Genomic DNA, 26,822 nt, shown 5'->3' on the forward strand with positions numbered 1-26,822 from the left:
GTTATTATAAGAATGTATTATAGGGGAATTGTTCTTTATCAAACACACACACATATATATATTGCTTACTGTCTACCAGAGACCATTCTAAACACTTCACAAACACTAATTCACTTAAATGCACATAACAACCACATGAGGTGGGTGGGCACTGTGTAGATGAGGAATCTGAAGTACGAAGGGGTTAAATGATAATGTCCAAAGGGACTTAGCTAGTAAGTGGCAGAGTCAGGACAGAAACCCATGTACTTTGGCCCAGAACCCATGCTCTTAACCTCTTATGCTACTACCTAAATACGGAGTTTTCCTTAAGGAAGTAATGATTCGGTTGACATGTTGAAGGATGAGTTCAGAGTAAACTGTGTCAAGAGGGTCTGATAGAAGCCTCCTGTTTCGAGAAGGAGCATATAGTCAACTATGTCATATACTTAGAGGTCAGAAAAGAGAAGGGTCGAAAAAGGCTATTGGATTAAGTAACATAGAGATCATTAGTGGCCCTATTAAGCGTTTAGCATTGTGGTCAGGGTAGAAGCCAGATTTATATGAGGAAAAGAGTTGTGAGAGTGGGGAAATGGAGAGTGAAGGTAAGTCTCTCAAGAAGTTTGGCTCTAGGGGCACCTGGGTGACTCAGTCAGTTAAGCGTCCAACTCTTGATTTCAGCTCACGTCATGATCTCAGGGTCGTGGGATTAAGCGCAGCGTCGGGCTCCGCGCTTGGCAGGGAGTCTGCTTGTCCCTCTGCTTCTGCTCCTCCCTTGCGTGAGCTCTCTCTCTCAAATAGATAAAATCTTAAAAAAAAAAAAAAGTTTGGCTCTACAGGAAAGGAGATACAGAGTCATATAAGTGTCGTGTTTTGGGGTTTTAGTAATAAATAGAGTAAGGTTTTTGGGAAGATGGAAGATGTGTAGGGGAATCTAAAGTTTCCGGTGGAGAACTTGAACTTGTCAAAGAGAGTAGGCTGGGTCCACATAAAGGGCGGGCTTGCATGTTTGGCAGCAGAAAAGTGAAAGTTTCCTGTGATGGTTTCTATGTTCTCTGTAATGTAGAAAGGAAGTCATCTGCTGAGAGAGAGGAGTAGGAAGTTTGAGGAAGTAAGGTGAGAGTAGATTGACCAAAGAAATGTACTTTTCCCCAGCAGAGCTGCAGGCCCATTTGAGGTTGGTAAGCATGAACTTAGGTTTCTTACTTTGTTCTTACGATGTTTTAAGGTCAGGATCATGCTTGTGTTATAGAATGAATTTGGTGCTTTTTAGAGAAACTTTATAGTTCTTTCTGTTTTTGACTGTTCATTTTGGTTTCCTGTATCTTGTATCGATACTGAGGACATGTTTTTTTCAGAAAAGTATTTAATTTGGATTTTTCAAATCAACTATCATACTTTTGTACTTAGTGTTTATATGTTTCTCTTTATGTTTTATTTCTTTTTTTGTATTTTACTTAGTCCTTTCATATTTTGTTTTACTATTTGTCCCTTTATTGTGCTCTAGAAACAACCTCTTAGTGGTATCAGTTCCCCTAATTTTTCTTTATTGGCTTTCATGCCATTAAAAAAAATTTTTTTTAGGGGCCCATGGGTAGGTCAGTTGGTTAAGTGTCTGCCTTTGGCTCAGGTTGTGATCCTGGCGTGCTGGGATCGAGCCCCATGTCAGGCTCCCTGCTTAGTGGAGAGCCTGCTTCTCCCTCTCCCTCTCTCTCTGTCAGATAAATAAAATCTTAAAAAAAATTTTTTTTGAATTGTTATTCTGTGCTTTTTCTAAGATTATACAATGTATAATTAGTTCCTTGTTTTCCTCTCCTTCAGTCATATTCAGATAAAGCGGCTTCTTTTTTTTATTTTATTATGTTAATCATCATGCAGTACATCATTAGTTTTTGATGTAGTGTTCCATGATTCATTGTTTGCATATAACACCCAGTGCTCCATTCAATACGTGCCCTCTTTAATACCCATTACCAGGCTAACATATCCCCGCCCCCCCCCGAACCCTCACTTTGTTTCTCAGAGTCCATAGTCTCTCACGGTTCGTCTCCCCCTCCGATTTCCCCCCCTTCATTTTTCCCTTCCTGTTATCTTCTTTTTTTTTTTTAACATATAATGTAGAATGGATAAAGAAGATAAAGCAGATTCTTACCAAGGGTTATGGGTTTCTGGTGGGACTCAGAACCACCTGAAACTTATGACAAAATTGTGTTCATTTTTCTGGACAGAGGGTCCATTACTTTCATCAGATTGTTATCAGAATCTCTGACCTAAAATGCTAAGAACCACTGCCAACTAAGAGTTCAATATATAGTGTTTTAATTTTCACTGTTTAAAAATAGTATTATTCTATAATATTGAGATTTTTTTATCAGCTCCAGTTGTTTTATTTAGATCATAATTTAAACTTTCTAAATTTTGCTTTTATTTTCCTTATTAATTTGTTTTTATTAACTTGTGCCTCCAAGTTGAAACGATGTAATCTCTACCTTTTTTTTTTTTTTTAAGATTTTATTTATTTATTTGACAGAGAGAGACACAGCAAGAGAGGGAACACAAGCAGGGGGAGTGGGAGAGGGAGGAGCAGGGAGCCCGATGCGGGGCTCAATCCCAGGACCCTGGGATCATGACCTGAGCTGAAGGTAGACACTTAACGACTGAGCCACCCAGGCGCCTCTCTACTTTTTTGTATATGTTGTTTCTTTGACAGTTTTTTTTATTGCTTATCAACATTTTTTAAAGGATTATATTCTCTACTTCTCATTTTATTCCTGCCAGATACCATTTAGTTCTGGAATCATAGAAGGCTAATTTTAGAAGGAAACACAGAAATTCTCCCACCCAACCTCCTTATTTTACAAATGAGGATGCTAGAGAGAGTAAATGAATTCCTCCAAGCCACACAGTGAATTTGTGGCAGGATTGACCAAAGAAGCTGGGATCTTAGTACATTTCTCATTTCCACTGGTCTTTGTGTTTTGTAGTAAAGTGATGCTGATCTTACAATTCTGTTTCTTGCCATTATTTCTCCTTGCATTTTTAATAGTTTTAGCTTTATTCATTTTCTTGCTGTGTTGTTTGGGTCATAGAAATTAAGTATAGTTTGGGCTTTTTATCATTCTGCAATGACTTTTTTATTTATTCCCTTTGCCTTGGACTCTTCTTTGATATAATGTGTAGGTTCTTTTTATAGCTCTTATCTGTTGTTTTAATTTTACTTATTAAATATAACTGGAAGTTTGGGGCGCCTGGGTGGCTCAGTCGGTTAAGCGACTGCCTTCGGCTCAGGTCATGATCCTGGAGTCCCAGGATCGAGTCCCATATCAGGCTCCCTGCTCTGCTGGGAGTCTGCTTCTCCCTCTGACCCTCCCCCTTCTCATGCTCTCTCTCTCTCTCTCTAATAAATAAAATAAAATATTTAAAAAAAAAAAAAAAAAAAAGGCCTCCAAGGGCTCAAAGATACAATTTCTAAAAAAAAAAAAAAATATATATATATATATAACTGGAAGTTAAATAAAAGTCTAAAAGATGGAGAATTACTTTAAATACATTTTTACTATGGGTATTAAAAAGAGAGAGATAATTAAAACCTTTGTAATAAAAATAGCGATATGAAAGATCTTTGGGAAAATGGACCTGGCAACCACCTGATACCCAGTAATTAATAAATTTCCCTTTCTTGTGGGATACAGTCAGATTCCACATTTTGACAGCTCTGCTTTTCTTGGGTAACTCACACAGATATGCCTCTTCCTAGAAGATAAACTATGTATGACAATAAATCAAGAAAACACATATTTATGAAATCCTAGTCAAAAGTCCCTCCTCTTCTAGAAATTGTATTTGCTTGATGTTTGATTAGAGAGAGTGTTGCTTGTCCCTGGTGCCTCATTGAGGTGAAGTTGAGGTTTGTAAGGTTATGACTGGCCCTCACTTTTGCCCCAGGAAAGGTAGCTCCTCCCTTTGAACAGTAACCAAGTGGAGCTCACCCCTAAAACCTCCACTTCCAGCAGAAAACTGGAAACAGTGCAAGACATACCTGAATGTTAGTTGGCACTGGATTTCTTAAGAGCAGTCTTTTTAAGTAGTGTATCCCCATGTCCTGAAGTAGCCATCCTAAGACAACAAAAAGAATAAAAGAAAGGCTTGACCTAGAGAGAAGGTAGTACTGATTGTGATAGATCCCAAAATAGTAACTTTAGTCTCATTTATTTGAAAGAAAAGGAATTCTGCCCTTAAAGAAAAAAAAGGAAGAAAACTTTGCTTTCTCTGTCCTGTGTCCTTCTGTTTTTCTGCAGTCTTTAACCTTACTTTTGTTGTAATAACTGTGCATTTCACAGCAACAGTCCTTTTCCCGCCAATGTTCTCAGAATACGTCTCAGACCTGGTTAACTCAGATGAGCTGCTCCTTCCACAAACTTTTTAAATTTTTGTTTCTATTTGTTTATTTTGAAACACTGAAAGAAGTTAATGGTTTATTATGATTTATCATATTTAACAACCTAGAAGTTCACAGCCACCAGCATTTCCAGCGCAGTTTCAGGTGCAGTTGGGAATTTAGGCATTTCTGTGGAGCTGTTAGTGTAGCGAACCTTGTAGATAAAATACACATGTACTTTTTTTTTTAAAAGAGAGATGGGTGGTAGGGGCAGAAGGAGAGAGAGAATCCCAAGCAGGCTCCATGCCCAGTGCGGAGCCCCACGTGGGACAATCTCCCGACACCAAGATCATGACCTGAGCCAAAATCAAGTCCGATGCCTAACCGACTGAGCCACCCAGGCACCCCCACGCATACTTTCGATAGCATACATGAAGGGATCTCTCTGAAATTGACCTCAGTAGTCTCATTCTCAGCAGACTGACTCGGGCCACGCAACGTGGCTTTTATTGTTCCCGATGTTAATGCATGTTCTTTCCACAATAAGTTCATGACCATCCAAAGACATCAGTTTGACGTCCATGGGCCTTCACAGCCATCATAGGTGTTCTCTTCTCTACCCCTTATGTTCTTAGGAAATTCTGCTTCACTTCCACAGGAACTTTCATAGTTTCCTGGCAAGGCAGGGACACAGAGTCTGCAAGCTACCCCTTGTGTCTACCGAAATTTGTGTTTTTAAAGTCAGTGTTGCTATTTGAACATTTCTCTTTTTTTTAAAGATTTATTTATTTTGGAGGGAAAGAGTATGCATGTGTGTGTGAGCTGGGGGAGGGACAGAGGGAAAGAAGCAGACTCCCTACTGAGCGTGGAGCCCCATCTATTTGCACATTTCTTAACAGCCAATTGGGGAGATAAGGCTTGTACCTCACAATGTTAAAACTCTAGGCACCTGTGTGGCGCAGTCAGTTGAGCATCTGACTCTTGGTTTGGGCTCAGCTCATGGTTTGGGTTGTGAGATTGAGCCCCCTGCATCAGGCTCCACACTCAACGTGGAATCTGCTGGAAATTCTCTCTCCCTCTGTTCCCCACCCCTACTCGCTCTCCTACTCTCTCTCTCTGTCTCCCTCTCTCAAATAAATAAATAAATCTTAAAAAAAAAAAAAACTCCAAGAAGGTATTTCTCTTCTTGTCACAAGTGAATGAAAGTTGCTTGGATCTTTTTTTTTTTTTTTTTAATTTTTCCTTTTAGGGGCACCTGACTGGCTTAGTCAATGGGGCATGCAACTCTTGATCTCAGGGTTGTGAGTTCAAGCCCCACATTGGTGTAGAGATTACTTAAATTTTTTTTTTCATTTTAGTTTAATGTCATTGGACTACTTCTTAGTATCACAGCCTGCTTGTTAAATAAAGGTCCTCTCAATTTCTGGCCTAAACTATTTTTGTTTATTCAAGATACTGTTCAGATAGGACACCTTTAATTATTTATTTTTTGCCACTGGTTTCCTTTAATTTACAAAGACTTAAAGAAGTCTCGTTTACTGGGTATATGTTTATGTATATGTTTTGTTTTGTTTTTTTTTTAATCCATACTTTCATGCTTTATTTTAGATGAGCACAGAGCACAAGTAGGGAACAACTAGGAGAGGCATTATAGTTGTTATTATAGGATAGGAAGTGAAAAAAGAAAGTTTGAATAACTAATAGTCTGATACAATAAAGGATTGACCTAGGCATGCTAAAAACAGTAAAATATGAAAATTTAATTCAAGATTACATACCAAATATTAAGTGTCAACTGTGATCATTCCAAGCATATCTTAACAAGAGTTTAACCTGATATTAATGGCTGAATTTTATTTAAAATTTCTAAACTTTTATCTTTTTTTAAATTTTTTATTGTTATGTTAATCCCCATACATTACATCATTAGTTTTAGATGTAGTGTTCCATGATTCATTGTTTGTGCATAACACCCAGTGCTCCATGCAGAACGTGCCCTCCTCAATACCCATCACCAGGCTAACCCATCCTCCCACCCCCTCCCCTCTAGAACCCTCAGTTTGTTTCTCAGAGTCCATCATCTCTCATGGTTCGTCTCCCCCTCCGATTTCCCCCCTTCATTCTTCCCGTCCTGCTATCTTCTTTTTTTTTCTTTTTTTTTTTTCCTTAACATATATTGCATTATTTGTTTCAGAGGTACAGATCTGAGATTCAACAGTCTTATGTATATGTTTTGTATTCCAGCTCTGGATTGTCATCATCCTCTCATTCCTTCTTTTTACTCATTTATTTATTCTTCCTGGTTTTGTGGTTTATTTTGTTTCATTCAGTAATTTTTTTCTCACCTTTGAATCAGTATTTTGCTTATTACAATGGCTTAAGAATGATTTCCCTACTGTAAGTACGAGAAAATTGTTGATCATTTCCAAATTATACTTGTGATTTCTGTGGTGAATCTAATTCAGAAGTTTATTTTAAGTTTTCTGGGCTCATTACTTTGTTCCTCTTTTTTGGTATTGTGAAACTTTTCACTGGTCTCTATTTTCAATTTATTTTCCTCCTTTAATTTTATATCACTGATCTTTGCTGTTGTTAGTAAACAATTTTTTTTATGTGTTAAACAATTTAATGTTTTAATGGAGTAGGTACAACGGAGACACCTTTTTGCTTCTCAGCACTCACCAACTTCTTTTTTTTTAAAGATTTTTTATTTATTTATTTGACAGAGAGAGAGAGCGAGAGCAGGAACACAAGCAGGGGCAGAGGGAGAGGGAGAAGCAGGCTTCCTGCCGAGCAGGGAGCCCGATGTGGGGCTCGATCCCAGGACCCTGGGATCATGACCTGAGCCGAAGGCAGATGCTTAACGACTGAGCCACCCAGGCGCCCAGCACTCACCAACTTCTTAAGAGCGTTCCCACTAAAGGATTATGAGTAGAAAATTGTGAACATAATAAAAAAAGGAAAATAAAATTATGTGCTTGCTACCATGCTTTGGAATATGTCTCTGGCTAGAGGATGCTGCCCTCTGGGAATAACCAAAGTGTCATGTTCCTTAAAAATAGGGAAAAGTGGCCCAGGGTTAAGGCTGACTGCATGCTAACTATGAATCCATAATGTGTCACTGCAGTTATGAAATATTTAATCAAACATTTGTACTATTGAGATGACTAAATACACATATCATCATGCTGTGGAGTGATGTTGGAAATCTCTTAGAGTACCATGGCTGGTTTTGATCCAAAAATAAATAAGACATGGAAAATTCATAGAGGGATAAGATAAAAACTATAAAAACTTATAAGGAATGTGGGAAAAAGTTAAGTATTGATGATGCCATGGACCATTTTGTTCTACTTAGTGTCTTAAGGTTGAAGGTCTGTGTTCCCCTGCCTCCGTGTCAGCTGCTAAGGTTGAAATTCTGAGAGGCAGCAGTGTGACTTCACTCTTTCTCGTTTATACCATGAAGGACTTCCACACTAGACGGACCTTGGAGAGAGCATATTTCAACAAAAGACCATTCCTTTTAACTGGATATAAAATGGGGAGGTGCCGGGGCTCCTGGTAGGCTCAGTCAGAGGAGCGGGCAGCTCTTGATCTCGGGGTCGTGAGTTCAAAGCCCACATTGGGATGAAATGGGAAGGTGCCTTTGGACACATGGAGACTGTGGTCTTAACATATTCGCCATGAAAAAAATCGGGACCCTTTGGGGAAACGGCTGATTCTAAGTCTGGGGCAAAAAGTGCACAAGATTAGCCTGGAATATCTTTTCATTCCAGATAGCAGGGGAGCTCGCAAAGACTAGTAAGGTTATGTCAAAAGGACTAAGGAGACTCCCACTGGCCAAACATGAAATAATTGGAGAATCAATAAGGACGATAACTATTGGACTAAAATATACCTAATATGTTTAAACCTGTGAGTTTATAATACTGAAGAAAAAATTGACCATCATTGGGGGTTGTTGGTAAATCAAGTCAGGGGCACGTGGGTGGCTCAGTCGTTAAGTGTCTGCCTTCAGCTCAGGTCATGATCCCAGGGTCCTGGGATCAAGCCCCACATCAGGCTCCCTGGTCTGCGGGAAGCCTGCTTCTCCCTCTCCCACTCCCTCTGCTTGTGCTCTCTCTGTCAAATAAATAAAATCTTTAAAACAAACAAAAAAAGTCATTGTTTTGGAAATGAATAAATAAAGGAAAGAATCTAACATCCTATCTTTCCTATGTGAACTGCACTATAAGGTAACAAAATAGTAGATCAGAGGAGGCTTCTCTTGATAGAAATATTGCAGGTAATGAATAAAGAAGGGACAACAGGATTAAAATACATTATTTGAGGAGGTTAACTTCCAGAATGGTAAGGTGAGGACACGGGGATGTGTGTACAGATGAAACGATATTGGAGGAGTTGATAATTGTTGACTCTGGGTGATGGGTATGTAGGAGTTCATTATAACCCTTCTGTCTAATTTTTTATGATTATTTTGGTAACAACTTTATTAAGATCTAATTCACAGGGGCGCCTGGGTGGCTCAGTCGTTAAGCGTCTGCCTTCGGCTCAGGTCATGATCCCAGGGTCCTGGGATCGAGCCCCACATTGGGCTCCCTGCTCGGCGGGAAGCCTGCTTCTCCCTCTCCCCTCTCCCTGCTTGTGTTTCCTCTCTCGCTGTCTCTCTCTCTATCAAATAAATAAAAAACCTTAAAAAAAAAAAAGGTATAATTCACATTATCAGTGTGAATTATTCAGTGTTTATTAATTAATTAGCTGTTTTACCTAAAGCATATTAAAGAGGAAGAAGAGGCAGAAATCATTCCTTCTGGAGATTGTAGAACAAAATTTATATCATAATCATCTTCATCAAGCTGGACAAATGGGAATTTCTCAATTGAATATAATTCCATTTCTTCCAAGTTGTTTTCACTACTATCTAAAGTAAAATAGGGACACCTGGCTGGCTCAGTCAGCGAAGTGTGACTTTTGATCTTGGTCGAGAGTTTGGGCCCCACATTGAATGTGGAGATTACTAAAATAAACTTAAAAAAAAAATCAAGTAAAACAGTTGTTAAACAGATCATTTTAATAATCAGTGAGTAGAATATGATTTATGTAAAACTTCGTATTTCCATGAATATCATCTAGTGTTGTTAACCCTTCCTCTTAAGGTACATGGCATAAAATAAAAGTAGATCTCTGGTAAAGATGGAATGGGAAAGAGGATTGTAACTGTCAGCCTGAATGAGAATTTTTGACTATGCATAGATATCAGCTATCCTGTCTTCCTTCGGCCTCACGAATTTTAAGGTGGCTGAGACTGCATTATCCTGCACAGTAGCTCAGCAATATCACACTTGTCACACGAGGAGTATAAAGGTGCTTGGTGAAAGTACTCCTTCAGGCAGAGACTTAATGATTGTGAAGTACAGCATCTTGCGGGAAAACCATTGTTCTCACTGGTGATGCCTTTCTTCTTTTCTGTTCACCTGTTCTTGTGGTTTTCCGCGTGCTCTCATCGTTCACTCCCACCTCACTCCCATCCAGCTTGTTTACTCTTCAAGCCCAAGCCAGGTCCTGTTTTTCTCCAAACCCTTTACAGATAATCTCTTCTCTGATGTCTTTTGTGCTTATTTTAGCATTGAGGGAAACCAGGTCATTTTGCTATTTAAGTGAGCCTTCAGTGAGTTAAGGGTTTTATATTTCAAATACCACCAGTGTGAAAAAAATGTCGAAACAGTTTATTGACCCAAAAAAACCCTAATTTATCTGAGCACAGTTGGAAAGTACTGTGCACACCCCCCCCCAAGAAATACTATGATTAATGCAAAGTACGTAACTCCGCTGATAGTTCTTTTCCTCACTGTTTAGGATCATGGCCGCTGTTCCCCAGAATAATCTACAGGAGCAACTACAGCGCCATTCAGCCAGCAAACTTAATAACAAATTAAGTCCTTCTAAACCGAGATCTTTGTAAGTATTTTGGCTTTCATACACGCACTGACCCACAGTATCGTACAAATGAAGTATCTTTCAACCCTTTCACTGCGCAGATGAGGAAATGAAGCCGAGGGGTCCTTGATGTTCCCACTTTGCAAATTAACGGTAGAGCATTTGCTTTAGCAGCTCAGGTAATAAATGTTCAGTACCTTCGCATGGTTCCTGGCGCGTAATACTTGCTCAGTAAATATCTGTGGGCTGAATGAATAATGAATCTTCTTATAAATTTGGGCACATAGGTACTTTTAATATTTTAATATAATTTTATATCCATTCCAAAAACAGTTTATAAAGACATTATAGCTCTCCATTTCTTTTCTTTCCTCCAAGCTAGACTCCAAACTCCTTCTGACAATATTTAATAATAATTTCTATTCTTTAATAAATATTTCTATTCTATTTGATGATAATATATTTAATTATATATAATATAATAATATATTTAATAATAATTTCTAGAGCTTTACCAACTGTTCTGGGTGCTGGACTTTAAAGTTACCATTAAACTTCATGTCGCCAAGGCCAGCAGACATCCAAGACACTTGTCCCTTTTACTTGTCCTTCAGATTCCAGTGTAGCCTGTTCAGTTGTCACCTCTCTTCCCCATAGAACTTGTATCAGAGAGACAGCAAGTCACCACATTTGAGTCTCTTCTCTTTTCCTTATATGCTGTCTCCTCCCGCTGGACATTAAGGACAACCTGCCTGAGAAATAAAGTAGTGGGAATGGCCCAGATACTCTCAAAACTGAATAATTAGCTTCTAAATTGGAAAGATCAGAGCATACAAAGTATAATTGAAGTTACCATATAAATTTCAAAATCAGAGAGAGATTCTTTGCTCGTTTGTGATACAGTGAAGGAGTTGCTGTATACATCAGTAACGGATTTTAGAGTTTGTATAGTTGGTGGGTTTGTTAAAACTAATCAGTCTAATTCAGTTTTTCAATTATCTTTCAGAGGTTTTACTTTTAAAAAGAAAATAACGACGGCCAACAATGTATCTGTCACTAGTGTGTCAGTAGCGAAAACACCTGTGTTCAATGATAAAGATGTTAATGTCACTGAGGCCTTTTCCTTCACTGGACCTCCGCCCCCCACCACAAGTCAGCAGACAAGGCCCAGCGACTTCAAAAGTGCTCCAGCAGGACAGCAAACCAGGAGAGCTGTTTCAAAACCATTATTGCCAGATGTGTTGGAGGTTTCACAGGGAGTCTTATGTAATACCCCGAACACACCAATTGTAAAGAAATCCAGTAATGCTACTTTCAAGAAACTAGAATTTAGTTCTTCATCAGATTCTTTTGTTACCATCAATGATTGGGATGATATGGATGACTTTGATACTTCTGGAAATTCAAAAGCATTTGTTACGCCATGCAAAAATCACTTTGTGAGAGTAAGCACTGCTCAGAAATCGAAAAAGTCTAAGAGAAACTTTTTGAAAGCACAGCTTCCCGAAGCAAATACAGGAAAGGCTGATTTGACTCCATCCTCCTCTGAAAGCAAGCAAGTATGTTTGACTAAGAAACAGAATGACGACTCGGAATGGTTCAGTAACGATGTGATTTGCATTGACGATGACCCCAATCCTGAAGAGCTTATATGTGGAGATGCTCAGGAGAGTCATCCTTTAAAAACTCATTTAGGAGAAGAAAGAGGTAAAAATGATATTTTATCTCCTTTCAGTATGTTGACTGTATTAATTTATTCAAAGCTAGGCACCGGGAACAATAGCAAATAGATACAGCCTTTGTCCTTAGGCTCTGTGGAGGGACCTGTTACACAGTCTGTTGGCCACTTTCTTGAGGCAGGACCTACGGATGAAATGAAAAATTTTATTCTAATACAGTTTTTATATAAACACCAAGGATAGCTCTATAAGGTCCATAGAGGTTAAATGGTTTCTTTTTTTGTTAAGATTTTTATTTATTTATTTGACAAAGAGAGAGCAGGGGAAGTGGCAGGCAGAGGGAGAGGGAGAAACAGGCTCCCTGCAGAGCAGGGAGCCCAATGTGGGGCTCAATCCCAGGACCCCAGGGTCATGACCGGAGCCGAAGGCAGTCGCTTAACCAACTGAGCCACCCAGGCGCCCCAGTTAAATGGTTTTCTCATGGCCTACTGGCTAGCTTGTGGCAGAATTGGGACGTGAAACCAAGCCTTTCCATTATAATTCCTTTATGGCTTGTTCCCACCAAATGTGGATGTATGACGTGATCTAATTATGCTATTAAAGTATTACAGATGACATTCAAATCATTATCTGTTTAGTTCTCCTAGTTTTTAAGTGTCCAGAACCTCACAGCTGAGATTAGCCATGTGTGGAAGTACCCGCCCTATGAAGTGGTTTTAAGTGTGAGACTAACGCTTCTAAACACCCGAATCCCATCAAGGTTACTAGGGGGTGAGAGGGGACAGAAAAGTGATTGATAATAAGTACAACTGTAGTCTAATCAAATGCTGGCTGCTTATGAAGAGAAAATTGGGTCAGAGATAAACTGGAAAGCAACCATTGGGCACTGTTATCCCACATAGTCGAGAGAGACACCGACTGTGGGGGACTTCAGTAACTAGGGTGCCTTTGTGGTAAAGTTAACAATGTACAATTATCAGATTCATCTCTTATACTTCCCTCTTACTGAAATATGAGTGAAAAATAGAAAAACAGAAGTTTCGTAATTGAACTGGAGACCGTCATGCAAATCCTTAAGCAGATCTTCAGCCTCATTCCCGCATCCGTTAGACTTAATCCAGGTGACTCCGTCATTATTCATGAAGAAAGCGCCAGCACGGACGTGTGGAAGGAGGGCACACGGGGTGCTGGCACTGGAGATGAGTCGCCCGGAGCGCCCACCCCAGGGCTCCTGCCCTGCACTTTCTGTCTCAGTAGCGATGAAAGTAACCTGTGTTTATCCACGGTTTTACTTCAGATGGTAGTGAAAAGAAGAACTTGGAAGAAACGGAATTACATTCCATTGAGAAGCCTCCATGTGTTGAGCTTGACGAAGATGATTACGAGACAGACTTTGTCCCACCTTCTCCAGAAGAAGAAGTGATTTCTGCCTCTTCTTCCTCTTTAAAATGTTTCAGGTAAAACAGCAAGTTAATCAATGAACATTATTGTTTATTTCTGGGATATTTGAACTAATTCTGTTAGCTAGGTAGTGTCATTTCTGTTTAGATTTGTTTCGTGCTTCTGCAAAGTTTTATATCCGCATGGAAGCATCAAAAAAATCCCTATTTATACATTTTATTTAATTGGTGGTATTTAAAGCTGTAAAGTTACATTATGATTAATTACGTGGGACCTCCAAACAGTTTTATTTAGTTGATTTTGACGTGTGGAATATATTCCTAGAAATACTATATTTCCAAACTCCTAGACCTGAAATGACACAAAACTAACTCCTTATTTGGGAAGTGACTTAGTAAATAATATGTCCTGTTCTTTTCTCTTCTTTTCTTTTCTCTTTGCCCTGCAGAATAGAATTGGCCATTATATTTGTCATTCACTGAATTTTAGTAAATCAGTGACATGGTTGTGGTTAATTGGCAGTATTATGGGAAAAAGAGGTGGTACACATAACCCATCAATAGCTTAAAATACTAGTAGTCAGTCTTACCTCCATCCCTGACCCAATCTAGATCATGGTCCAGGTGAGTGGTGGAGTATTTACTGTGAACCAGTATTTTGATGAGAAACATGTCCCTCTAGTATCCCACCTCAGTTAAGGCAGGTGGGCAGGAAGGAGGTGTTTGCCTGCATAACCTTGTTCCTCTGGGGTTGTGTTTTAACAGGTGGGTTGGGTTGTTTAAAGAGGAGGGAAGGGTTGGAGTGTGATTACTATTTGATGACAAAACTAATAAACTACAGGAGCTGCCCTCTCCTCCCTTCCCATAGAAATTAGGACAGAATTATAGAACATGAAAGAACTGAGCAAGAGTTCATATAGAATGTAGATTCTAAACAAGATTCTCATTTAACAGAGAAGCAGCCAAGGCCCAGGGGGGGAGCAGGGGATTGCCCAGGATGATACAGTTAATGGCACATGGACTAAGATCCAATGTAGGGCTATTTCCTGGACCATCCTGATTCCTACGGAACATCTGGGTTTTTTTTCTCTATTTATTAAAAAAGTGTGTGTTGCACAGATGACCTTGCAGCCAGCTTACCAGGATGCTTGTCGTTTTGCAGTTCCAACAAACCAGACATTTTCTTTACCCATGTTAGGTTTTGATACCCTCTACATGTGTATGTGATTTTTGCATTGCTGTAATCAATATGTAACTATAATTTTTTATTCTTCTTTTCTCTTAACATTTTTAAAACATGTTCCATATTGCTACATAGTCTTTATTCTTTCTAATGGCTACCTAATTTATTGAGTTGTCATACCATGGTTAACTTTACCTAGATTTTTAGCAGTTGGAAAATGTTTATTTCCAGGGTTATTCCCAAAGTAGTCTCTCTCTGTATTTTCCATTGCAATCTCAAATACATATTTGTATATATTTTATTTTCTTTTTTTTTAAGATTTTATTTATTTATTTGACAGAGAGAGACACAGCAAGAGAGGGAACACAAGCAGGGGGAGTGGGAGAGGGAGAAGCAGACTTCCCGCGGAGCAGGGAGCCCGATGCGGGGCTCGATCCCAGGACTCTGGGATCATGACCTGAGCCGAAGGCAGACGCTTCACGACTGAGCCACCCAGGCGCCCCCATATTTGTATATATTTTAAAACTGAAATAGAATTTTCACAAATGATACTCTATGTGTGGTACACACTTAAATTTTATTTTGTATTTTATCTTGTTTTGAAACACTGGTTCTGACTTCTGGATTAATTTCAGAGGTGTAGCAGTCAGGTAATAAATAACAAAAAAGAGAAAAATGTTTGTGTATCTCCTGCGTGCCCGAACCTCTCGAGCCAGCCCTCAAAGTCCTCCATCTTCAGGCCCCACATTACCTCTTCATTTCTATCTCCAGTTACGCCCTTATGGTAACCCTAAGCTCCAATGAGCCAAATGAGACAAACCGACAATCTAGAAAACATTGCTAAAAATATAAGGCCTTTTCTTTAATTATCAGTTTTTAAGACTATATAAAGCATAGTTATTTATCACTGTTCAATTAAGTTAGAAGATTGCATTCTGGGGCGCCTGGGTGGCTCAGTTGTTAAGTGTCTGCATTCGGCTCAGGTCATGATCCCAGGGTCCTGGGATGAAGCCCCGTGTTGGGCTCCCTGCTCAGCCGGAAGCCTGCTTCTCCCTCTCCCACTCCCCCTGCTTGTGTTCCCTCTCTTGCTGTGTCTCTCTCTGTCAAATAAATAAATAAAATCTTTAAAAAAAAAAAAAAGAAGAGGATTGCATTCCAAAATCCTGCTTTAGGCAAGTACAGTTGATATCAAATAAAGAGAATTGTCCGTTGTCTCTCCTCACGGTCCGTTACTTTTCCCATACCTGTCATTCAAGGCTTCCTCAAATCTCCCTCCTTGGCGAAGCCTTCTCAAGTTCCAGAAGGTGTTATCTTTGGATTTCCATGGTACCCTCTCTTAACACTAATTTTAACGCTCATTTATTTTGTTACTTTTAAAGTATTTCTTGTATCCAGTCAGGCTGACCATGTTTATATGTGTTAATAATTTTTGTATAGAATGATAAATTATCGGAAGAGATTGGACCCTGGGTTTTCCAAATTGAGAGGAGAGCGAGGCAGAATCCCTCAAGTAGACCAAGTAGACCACGCTGGGCTCCTGTGAGGAATGTAAGTCGTGCCCTGTGACACCTCACAGGGTTACTGGAGGGACATAATTGGAGATAGAATTGAAAAGGTCTCTTGGGGCCAGAAGATGGGAGACTTTGAAGGCCAGCCAAAGAGGTTCTAGAATAGAGATAAAAAAACATGTTTCTCTTTTCTGTTACATATTGTCTGACCAGTTGTGGAAAAACATGAGAGGAAAAATTATACATTTGGTCTAAGTCTGTACTGCGGTTGGTTTTATATTTTTTAATTTGCAGTATGTTAAAGGACCTTGACACCTCTGGCACAAGGGATGGTCCTAGCACATCCGAGGACTTGCTAACGCCCGAGGGGATGACAGCGCAGCAGCCCACTCAAGAGACCAGCACAGACTGTGACGGTACAAAAAGTATTTCGACATAGCACATATTTTAACCACCTAACGTTGGAAAACAAAGTACGGTTGTATTTTTAACCTGTGGCTGTCTGGCATAAGATGGCAAACTTGCAGTTCCTCAGCTCTAACACAGAACCACCCCTGGGCGCTGGTTAGCCAGCATTTGCTCGAATAACCCAGAAACTCGTGTTCTCTAAAGATAGTCCATTCTCTATTGTGAAAACACTACTAGTTAGAAAGTTTTTTCTCACATTGAGCCAGAATTTGCTTTCCTGGAACTTTAATCCTTGTGAGATAAGTCTAAAGCTCCTAGAAGCTTTTCTTTTTTCCCTTTTTTTTTTTTTTTTTTTTTTTAAGGGCTAAATATTGTTGGGTCTTTTAACTCTCTTTATAGATACTGGTTTTGAGACCTTCCATCCTCCTGATTTTCCCTTGTTTGTACTCTGGGTTTATGACTTGATGTCCATGCAGAGTTTAATACTTTTTGTTTGATTTGTTTCTAATTCATTTTTAAACTTTCTATTAAATATCTGATATAAAGAATGCAGCCACCCTACAACTTTGGAAAGCAGCAGCCTCCTTTCCCACTCCTGATTTCTACTTCTCAGGGGCTCTGTCAGTTCCGAGGCCTGTGTCCTTCTATCCTGGAAAGTTTTCTGATACTATTTCTTTTTCTTTTCTTTTTTTGTTTGTCTTCTCTTTTCTCTTTCACTCTTCCTGGAACTTCTATTATTTGGATATTAGGCTTCCATGAGTTATCTTTTCTATTTTCCATCTCTTGCTTCTCTGCGTTCTGGGAGATTTACCAACTTTTATCTTTAACTCGTTTATGGGATTTTTCATTTTAATCAGCCCTCTTCCAGAAGCTCTTTTTTCATTCTCTGAATATTTCTGCAACGTGTTCTGGCCTTTTTTGATGCGTTCTGTGCGTGTGTGTGTGTGTGTGTGTGTGCGCGCGCGTGCGCGTGTCACACGTGTGTAGTGTGCATATGATGTGTGTGCACGCGCGTCACACGTGTGTAGCGCATGTGTGGTGTGTGTGTGTGCGCGCGTCACACGTGTGTAGCGCGCATGTGTGGTGTGTGTGTGTGCGCGCGCGTGTCACACGTGTGTAGCGCGCATGTGTGGTGGTGTGTGTGCGCGCGCACGCGTCACACGTGTGTAGCGCGCAGGTGTGGTGTGTGCGTGCGCGCGCGTCACACGTGTGTAGTGCGCATGTGTGGTGGTGCGCGCGTGCGCGTGTCACACGTGTGTAGTGCGCATGTGTGGTGGTGTGTGCGCCGTGCGCGTGTCACACGTGTGTAGTGCGCATGTGGTGGTGTGTGCGGGCGCGTGTGTCACACGTGTGTGGTGTGTGCGCGTGTCACACGTGTGTAGTGCGCATGTGTGGTGGTGTGTGCGCTGTGCGCGTGTCACACGTGTGTAATGCGCATGTGGTGGTGTGTGCGCGCGCGTGTGTCACACGTGTGTGGTGTGCGCGCGCGTCACACGTGTGTAGTGCGCATGTGTGGTGGTGTGCGCGCGCGTCACATGTGTGTAGTGCGCATGTGTGGTGGTGCGCGCGTGCGCGTGTCACACGTGTGTAGTGCGCATGTGTGGTGGTGTGTGCGCCGTGCGCGTGTCACACGTGTGTAGTGCGCATGTGGTGGTGTGTGCGCGCGCGTGTGTCACACGTGTGTGGTGTGTGCGCGTGTCACACGTGTGTAGTGCACATGTGTGGTGGTGCGTGTGCGTGTCACACGTGTGTAGCGCGCATGTGTGGTTGTGTGCGCGCGCGCGTGTCACACGTGTGTAGCACGCATGTGTGGTGTGTGTGCGCGTGCGCGTGTCACACGTGTGTAGCGCGTATGTGTGGTGGTGTGCGCGCGTGCGCGTGTCACACGTGTGTAGTGCGCATGTGTGGTGGTGCGTGTGCGTGTCACACGTGTGTAGCACGCATGTGTGGTTGTGTGTGCGCGCGCGTGTCACACGTGTGTAGCATGCATGTGTGGTGGTGTGTGTGCGCGTGTCACACGTGTGTAGCGCGTATGTGTGGTGGTGTTGCGCGTGCGCGTGTCACACGTGTGTAGCGCGCATGTGTGGTGGTGTGTGTGTGCGCGCGTGCGCGTGTGTGGTGGTGTGCATGCACAACATATGTGTGTTGTTTCTGTTTCCTCCCAATTTCGTTTTCTTTATTTTGGTGTCTGACTTTATTGTTAGAGATGTCCCTGAAACACCTGATGTCCTCAGCGCTCTTCTGGATGTTTGTGCTATTAACTTCACCCTCTCAGCAGCCCTGTAAGGTAGTTTCTCTTCTCCCCGTTTTACAAATAAGGAAACCGAGGCACAGGAGCGTTAACTAGGACTACATGTGCTCACAGAATTAGACAACGGCAGAGCGGGGCTGGAAACCCAGCGGTGTGCAGGCTCCCGAGTTTATGTTTGTAGCCGCACGCTCTGCAGCTGGTGCGGCATGGTCCCACTGATAAAGTGGTGGGCTAGGCGGGGGGCAAGGGCAGAATGTCCTCCGAGGTCTCCCTCTCAGCTGACGTCGTGTTGTCACAAACCTGCCTTGAGACCTTGCTGCTCTCCCTGGCCCACGGGGCTGCAGAAGACTCACAGGACTCCACAGGTTCAGGGTCTGAGGCGGCAAGAGGGAACGGGGCGGGGGACATGGGCTTCCGAGTGATGCAGTCCCCAGGTACGAACCTGTCTCCTCCTGCCTCTGGCTGGGAGACTGTGGAAAATTAGTGAAGCTTCTCTGAACCTCAGTTTCTTCTATGAAATGAGAAGAATGACATCTACCTTGCCGGGTATTTGTCAGGATTCATGGTAAAGGGCCCAGTGTACTCTCGGCCTTCGATAAATGGTAGCTATTGTTATCTGCCAGTCTGGTAATCCCTTCAAAGAAGGAAATACATTAAGATTACTGATTTATTTATACGAACTCTTGCTAACTCTATAATCATTTCCTCTTCTTCTTAGAGCTCACAAAGCAGCCATTTGATAACGTGTTCTAGAATTTTGCCTTGAATTAACATCCAAAGCACCAGCCTATAGCTTTTGGCAATCTGTTCAGAATTTTTTGAAAATTAGAACAGTGTTTGCCTGTCTTCGCTCTTCCATTGACTGTCCTGTTCACTGAATGCCTCACATATCAGCGGGATCTTCTTTGCGGGTTTCCTTTGTTTTCTGAGGTGTAATCTGTCTAGACAAGGAGACTTGAGCTCCTTTTCAATAGCTGTTCTCTCTCTGAGCCTATCTTGGCTTTCATTTCGTTCAGACCATTGTTCATGCTCCTCTTTCCAATCTGATACCCGTTCTCCATGTAGAGAAAACAGGCAAAACGGGGATTCAGCAATTCCTCTTCACCATCTTCGACCTCACGTCCTGATCCATGCCGGTCACAGTAAAAGTCCATGTTTCCCAAGTCATTCTGACATAGACGCTTGTCCCCCCAACCCCCCCGTCTGTCCTCTCTCCCTCTCATTCCTGCCCTTTGGACCCTACGACGGGCTGCCCACGTCCAGTGATTTCCCGGTAACCTCATTCTCTTCTCTGACCGTTCTCTTCCTGTTAGCTCTCGGATTGTCTCCTGAGAATAGTTCCCTCTGCAGCCCACCTAAACCATTTATTTCTCCCACATCCCTTAGGTCCTCGGGGTGGAGTAGGCATCTTCCTTGCTTCCCATTGCTACCCTAGCCCTTTCTTTTCTTCCTTCATTTAAAGCCTTACCTCCTTTGACATTCTTTTTCTTAGTTCTATAACGTAAATTTAAAAAATGTGGAGCGGGCTGGCCGGATTCTGACGTGCAAATATCATCACCAGGCATTTCTCTCTCTCACACCTGTCTCCTTGCCTCTCCTCCACCCCCTGGCCCCATCTCAGTCCCCCCGCTCCTTTCTTTCTCGTTTTCCACTTTCCCTTGTGTGGGTCTTATTTTCAAGCTGTATTTCCCAGGGTGGTGGCAGGGGCGGCCACCAGCAGCCTGTCCAGCTTATTGAAAAGAGAAGTCTTCTTTTCCAGTCAGAAAACTCCCAGACCTACTTCTCTTTGAGCTGCCTGACATCAGATGCCCAGAGGTTGGGGGCCTGGTGTCTCCAAAGAGAAAGTCTCAGTGCTGAGTTGTTATCTTGAAGGAAGCGTGGGTGCCGGGCAGCCTGGGACTGCAGGTGGGGTGGAGTTCTTGATACCTTGTCTGGGCATGGTGAGATTTACCCCTGAAGTTAGTGAAAAATGATAGTAAGCTGATAAACCTTTGCATCTTACAATGACATTGGTTACCCTGAGAGAAATAATTGAAAACTAACATGAAATGAAATGATGATAACGCAGTTTTGGACTCTCATGAAATAAAGTAGAGATAACATGATTTCAGATTATTTCACAGGCAGATAATATGGCAATATAGGGTAGTTCATAATCTTGTTGTTAAACTACTGTCAATTTGACATGCGTGACTGTCAAAATTTTAAGTCTTTTTTCAAGGAAAAATATTAACGAAATTATAACACTTTATAGTTAGACAGACAAGTTTGCAGCAGCAGCTTATTCACGTGATGGACCAGATCTGTAAATTAGTCGATACTATTCCTGATGATGAACTGAAAGCTCTGGATTGTGGGAATGAACTGCGTCAGCAGCGGGACATAAGGTATCTTACTTTTTCTTCTTCTGGAATATATCTGATTACATTTTGACCGACCTAAGTCAGAACGTATGGGGCAGAATTTCCAGGCATTCTGAGCAGGAAACAGAATAGGCTAATTATCACTGTGCTTTATGTTTTAAATTTATTTACTTTCCAAACCGCCCCTTTAGCATTTGTATTCACATTTTCGAGACTGAGGAAAAGAGGATATATTTCGCCGCAGTTTGGGATGAAAACTAAAGGTATACTTGCGTGGCCTCACATTTCATGTGGTGTTCTGTTTCCTCTTCAGAAGGAAGCTCCTGGCCGAAGCCGACTTTAATACAAGGGACGCCAGTATTCTTGCTTCAGGGTGGAGATGCAGGCCTGACCCACCTGGTAGCCCTCCGGAGGGGATGGCATCTGTTTCTGCTCTCGATGCATTTCCAAAGGGCGATTCCTGTCCTACAGGGAATTCTGTTAAGGAGTTAAATTTTCCACACCTTTCCTCACATTCCAGTTCCACTAGGGAGTGTTTACTGGCTACTACCCCGGGAAAGACAGGATTCTCAGCCACCGCGAAGAATCCCTTTGAAAGACCGTTATTCAGTCCCCATTTACAGAAGTCCTTTGTAAGTAGCAACTGGGCTGAAACACCAAGGATAGAAAAAAGAAATGAAAGCTCTTACTTCCCGGGAAATGTTCTCACAAGCACGGCTGTGAAAGATCAGAATAAACGCGCTGCTCCAATAAATGACTTAGAAAGAGAAATGCAGGCTGCCTGTGATATTGACACTTTTGACATAGATGGCTTTGACGACGATGATGATGACTGGGAAAATATTATGCATAATTTAGCAGCCAGCAGATCTTCCACAGCTGCCTGTCAACCTATTAAGGAAGGTCAGCCCGTTGAGCCAGTATCAGAAAGAATTTCTTCAGCCAAGACCAACTGTCTTCCAGTGGCGTCTGCTGCTCAAAATAAAAACTCAGAGTCAATTCAGAATTACACTGGTAAGTTTAAAATAAATGCTTGTATTTTATATGAAAACATAACTGTCCAAAATCGGAATTGTGTAAGAAAACCGATAGCAAATCATCCTTGCCTGAAAAGTACATTGTTTCTATGCAAATGCCTGCTGATACTATGAATTACAAATCACAACTTCAAAAGCAAGTTGCTCCTTTGTCTCCGTAGCAGCTGTAGTTTTATAAAATGAGTAATTATAACCTATTGTAGTAAAGCTCTAAAGTCATTACAAATGTGCTTTGCCTTTAAATTAACATTTTTTAAGTCCCTAAAACAATAAAGCTCATAAGGACCAAGTTTTTAATAATTTGGGAGATGAGTAAAAGCAAGTCTGAATTTATATGTTAAAACTGTAATTGTATGTATTTTTAGAACTCTGAATTGATGAAAATTGATCAATTTATAAAGTAGAGAAACATGCAGGGCAGTCTAAGAAAGACATGAAGTCAGAAATTTCTTAAGACAAATTATTTCTTGGATGCCTGGGTGGCTCAGGCGGTTAAGCATCTGCCTTGAACTCACGTCATGATCCCAGGGTCCTGGGATGGAGCCCTGCATTGGGCTCCTTGCTCAGTGGGGAGCCTGCTTCTCCCCCTGCCTGCTGCTCCCCCTGCTTGTGTGCGCGCACACTCTCTCTCTAAAAAAAGAAAAAAGACAAATTATTTCTTTGGGCCTAAAATCCTTTTAATTCATTCAACAAATATTTATGGAGTGCGCACTCCGGGCCTCTTCTGTGCTGGGTTCTGGCCATAGACAGATGAGTAACAAGTAGTCCCTGTCCTCCTGGAGCTCACAGTTTAGAAGGAGAAGTTTGTAGAGAAGTGCAATTAGTCACTGGAAAGGCTGCAGAGAGAAGCCAAAATTAATTTTAAAACCTTACATCAACCCTGTAAAGTTATTGCCAAGTGTTTTTTAACTGAAACAAGTTTCTATGTGTAAGGTTTTATAAAGTACAGCCTTGCCTATTTTTGCCATTGATGACTTAATACCACGGAGGTTGTTCTTAACAGTTACACTGTTGACCTTTAGAATAACCATTAATGGATTTATTTTTGTATCACGTTAGAATGTGTCATACTTGATGTTCCCAATTATCTTTGAGACAGTCGAGTGTTGGGATGAGAGAGACTGCCAGAGCTGGCGTGAGCACCCCTTGTTCTATGTGCTGAACCAGGGCTGCGAGAGCAGGGATGCAGAGCAGGGAGCAGAGCAGGGGGGTGGATGTGATAGACACGGTGGAAGAAGAGCAGAGGAAGCCGAGATGCCTCCGAGGTTTCAGACCCAGTGACTGAGAAATCTGTGACACCATTAGCAGAGCAGGGGAGTCAGGAGGCAGGGCAGATTGGGAGAAAAGCTGAGGAGGGCTATTTTAAGACTTGTGGAGCTTAAAGTGTTGGTAAGTCATTCAGGTAGAAATGTCTTGCAGACATCTGGAGACGCGTGCAGGACCGGCACTTCGGCAGGTGTCAGTGGGACCTTACGAAAGAGCATTCTGTGCACAGAGGTGATGTTTAAGATCAGAGCACTAGGAGAATTCCAAAGCAAGAATGGCTAAAAGACTCTCAAGTCTGCAAAGACTCCCAAGTATAAGGGGCAGGTGGAGAAAGTGGAGCCAGGAGAGAGAATTTAAGTAGAAAACCCATGATTGTCTTGAAGGTCAAGAGAGAAGGAAGAAGGGAATAAATGAAATAGTAAGTGGTAGGTGCTGCAGAAAGATCAAGGAAAATCCTGGAATTTGGCCTCAGGAAGTCTCTGGCGGCTTTGACATTTGGCGAGGATGAAACCCTGATAAGTGGTTAAAGAAAGATGTGCTGCAGGGACATGTATGCCTTTGATTTTGTGTGGCAAAGAGTAAATGCTAAAACTGACTTGTTAACAATAATGCACTGATTTTTCTTAACATCGATTATTTTCTCAGACAAGTCGGCGCAAAATTTAGCATCCAGAAATCTGAAACACGAGCGTTTCCAAAGTCTTAGTTTTCCTCATACAAAAGAAATGATGAAGATTTTTCATAAAAAATTTGGCCTGCATAATTTTAGAACTAATCAGCTAGAGGCGATCAATGCTGCGCTGCTGGGTGAAGACTGTTTTATCTTAATGCCCACTGGTATGTATTTTTAGATGTAAATTGGCAGGAGTCCATTGGCAGATGTTAAATGAAAGCCCTTTAGTAGAAATAAAACGAACACCCACATGGTATTTCCATCATTAAGGGACCTCTAAACCACCTGTGCCACAGTGAGACAGTGTATTACCTCACGTCCTCTGTTGACATGATAACACTAATAGCCCGTTAAGATTCGCAGCTCAAAGCTTGTTGTGTTGAATCGATCTAGAATTTCTCTCTTTCTATCTCTCTCTCTTTTTTTTTTAAGTCTAAATTAGTCTGGAACTTGAACAAAAAAATTACCGTCAGAGACCTTGCCCATCTCTGGCACTTTATTTGGCGCAGTCTAGTGTTGAAGGGTGGTTAAGATCATCGGCTCTGGAGCGGTGGCCTGGCCTCAGCGCACAGCCCTGCCACTTACTCGCAGTGTGACCTTGAGCAAGGCCCTTCACCCCGAGCGCCGGCTTCCTCCTGTGTGCAGGGAGGATGATGATAATACTGCACAGAATGTCGTGAGGATTAAACGGAAAGCGTTTAGCCATAGCTTTCTTGGCCTCTGTTTTGAAGAGATCCAGGACTTTTCATCGTGCCATTAAAGTCTGTAACAGCTGTCTGATGGTTTACAGTCATCCAAGAAGGAATATTAAAGCAGCACTTAGCATAGGGAGCTCAGGAATCCGAGCTGCGGTACTTACATGGAGCCTTCCCTCTGCCTTTTACCCACCTTGCTGTGAACTTTAGCAATTAGTTATTGCCATCGTTATTAAATTATGTTGAGCAAGTATCTGAGCTTTTTCAAGCTGATTGTAGAATTTAGACAACACTGGTTTAATAATCAGCGTTTCATATTTCATTAACTTGTTGTTCACTGTCTCCTGCTCTGACTTGGTTTGGTATTGCAGAACAGGAGTTGGAAGGGATCATGACAATGATCTAGTCCAGTGGTTTCAGGACTTTTCATGGTCCTTCAGGACTTTGAGGAGCTTTTTGAGGGTCTTCCCACCCCAGTTTCAGCCTCTTGATTTATAGAGATAAAGATCCAAATAAGTTTTCTTTTAAACCGCCCCCCCCCAAAAAAAAACACTGATCTAGTACATTTTGCAGGTGATAAAATTGATGCCTGGTAAGGTTAGCTGGTGTTTCTAAGTCAGACAGCCTATTAAGTAGTGGAATAGAAGCTAAAACACAGTTTCCCAATCTTTCCTTGACATTTACACATACATATATACCAAAATGAAATGTACTTACCCACATGCAAAAAAAAAGGTAGAATGTGATGTACAGTTTAAAAAAAAAAAAAAAAACTCCTAGAAACTGCCTGGCACAAGCTTCTACCTTCAGTGGATGGGAGAAGTTGAAAATTAGAGACTAATCATTTTAGTTCTCATTAAATGTGTACTGATTGTCTTACCATCTTGAATTAGAGTTACACAGAGAGATGGGGGTGCATCTCAGAATGTCTTTCTCTTCATCTTCGGTTAGTACACACCAGCGTAGTTTTACCCTTCTTTTTATCTCAAGGGCAGATTGGGAATATTTCCTTATTGATAAGCGTACAGGCAGTCAAAGCACAGATATTTAATGTTGAAAGGTTCATACTAGTGGTTTAAAAAAGTGAGATCCTGCAAGCATTTTCTTAATCATCAAAGAAATATTAAACATGTTCACTGTAGTCTTAAGTGATGTATAGTTTATCACATTTTAAGTCTTTAAAAATTAAATATTATGCAGAGTAATTATTTTCATCCTAATACTGTGGTAAAATACCCCTTGTATTGCATTTGGATTTCCCAATTAGATTTTTAAAGCCATTCTATTGCCTCTAAGTTCCCTGCCCTGATTCCTGCTTTTGCATTCATGTATGCGTACATGAGATGTCCTAAAAGGTAATTTTCGCACATTTAAATTGTCTAAATATTTTGACTCATTCGAATATGGCAAATTGTTGGCACCATGGGGAATGTCACTTGGTGTCCTATTACTTAATTGCTTTTAAATACTATCATATGATTTACTTTGTAACTTTTGCCTTCATGTTCTCAAGATAGAACCTGACAGGTTTTTTTGGGTTTTTTTTTGTCCTTTCAGGAGGTGGTAAAAGTCTGTGTTACCAGCTCCCTGCCTGTGTCTCTCCTGGTGTCACTATTGTCATTTCTCCCTTGAGATCACTCATAGTAGATCAAGTCCAAAAGCTGACTTCCTTGGATGTAAGTTAAAACACTACCAATTATAATAAAAAATACTAATAAACACATAAAAATAACTATATTTCAGTACTCTGGGTAACCTTTTTTTATTAAGTAGTTCATGAACTATAAGAATAAAACAGCAGTTTCATTAAGTTGTACGAGTCTTTGAAAATTCTTATAACAGATAACCTTCTGTAGTTCAGTCTGATTTTATTCTAGAAAAATGTAATTTATCAAGAACTTTTAACCTGTATTTTGCTGATGTGAATTTCTTTTACTAATGTGAAAGGATTTCTTTTCTTACTACTGCGGGATCAGCATAGTTCCCGCCTTTCTTCACATCTTAAAATGGGTACACAGGAGCACCCCCACACATGCATCCTTTTTCCTCCTGGCTGAGGTGAAGA

General features: G+C 41.2%; 1 protein-coding gene and 1 pseudogene across 5 annotated transcripts in view; one reads left to right on the forward strand and one right to left on the reverse strand.

The window, feature by feature from the left end:
* BLM (BLM RecQ like helicase) overlaps positions 1–26,822 on the forward strand; it is an 88,771-nt gene that overhangs the window by 16,487 nt on the left and 45,462 nt on the right. The window contains exons 1-9 of one of the 5 annotated variants that reach the window (XM_078078854.1): positions 1,089–1,156; positions 10,214–10,315; positions 11,301–12,001; positions 13,271–13,430; positions 16,359–16,480; positions 20,978–21,110; positions 21,400–22,100; positions 24,035–24,226; positions 26,315–26,433. In XM_078078854.1, coding sequence (XP_077934980.1) covers positions 1,119–1,156; positions 10,214–10,315; positions 11,301–12,001; positions 13,271–13,430; positions 16,359–16,480; positions 20,978–21,110; positions 21,400–22,100; positions 24,035–24,226; positions 26,315–26,433 — 2,268 coding nt within the window. In that variant the 5' untranslated portion in view covers positions 1,089–1,118. Of the gene's footprint in view, positions 1–1,088; positions 1,157–10,213; positions 10,316–11,300; positions 12,002–13,270; positions 13,431–16,358; positions 16,481–20,977; positions 21,111–21,399; positions 22,101–24,034; positions 24,227–26,314; positions 26,434–26,822 lie in introns of those variants that run through there. The other 4 variants (XM_036095661.2, XM_078078852.1, XM_078078853.1 and 1 more) reach the window with 4 other exon arrangements.
* On the reverse strand, positions 4,482–4,972 carry LOC144382722 (elongin-C-like; annotated as a pseudogene).

This window comes from Halichoerus grypus, chromosome 8, assembly GCF_964656455.1.
Source record: "Halichoerus grypus chromosome 8, mHalGry1.hap1.1, whole genome shotgun sequence".
Taxonomy (NCBI): domain Eukaryota; kingdom Metazoa; phylum Chordata; class Mammalia; order Carnivora; family Phocidae; genus Halichoerus; species Halichoerus grypus.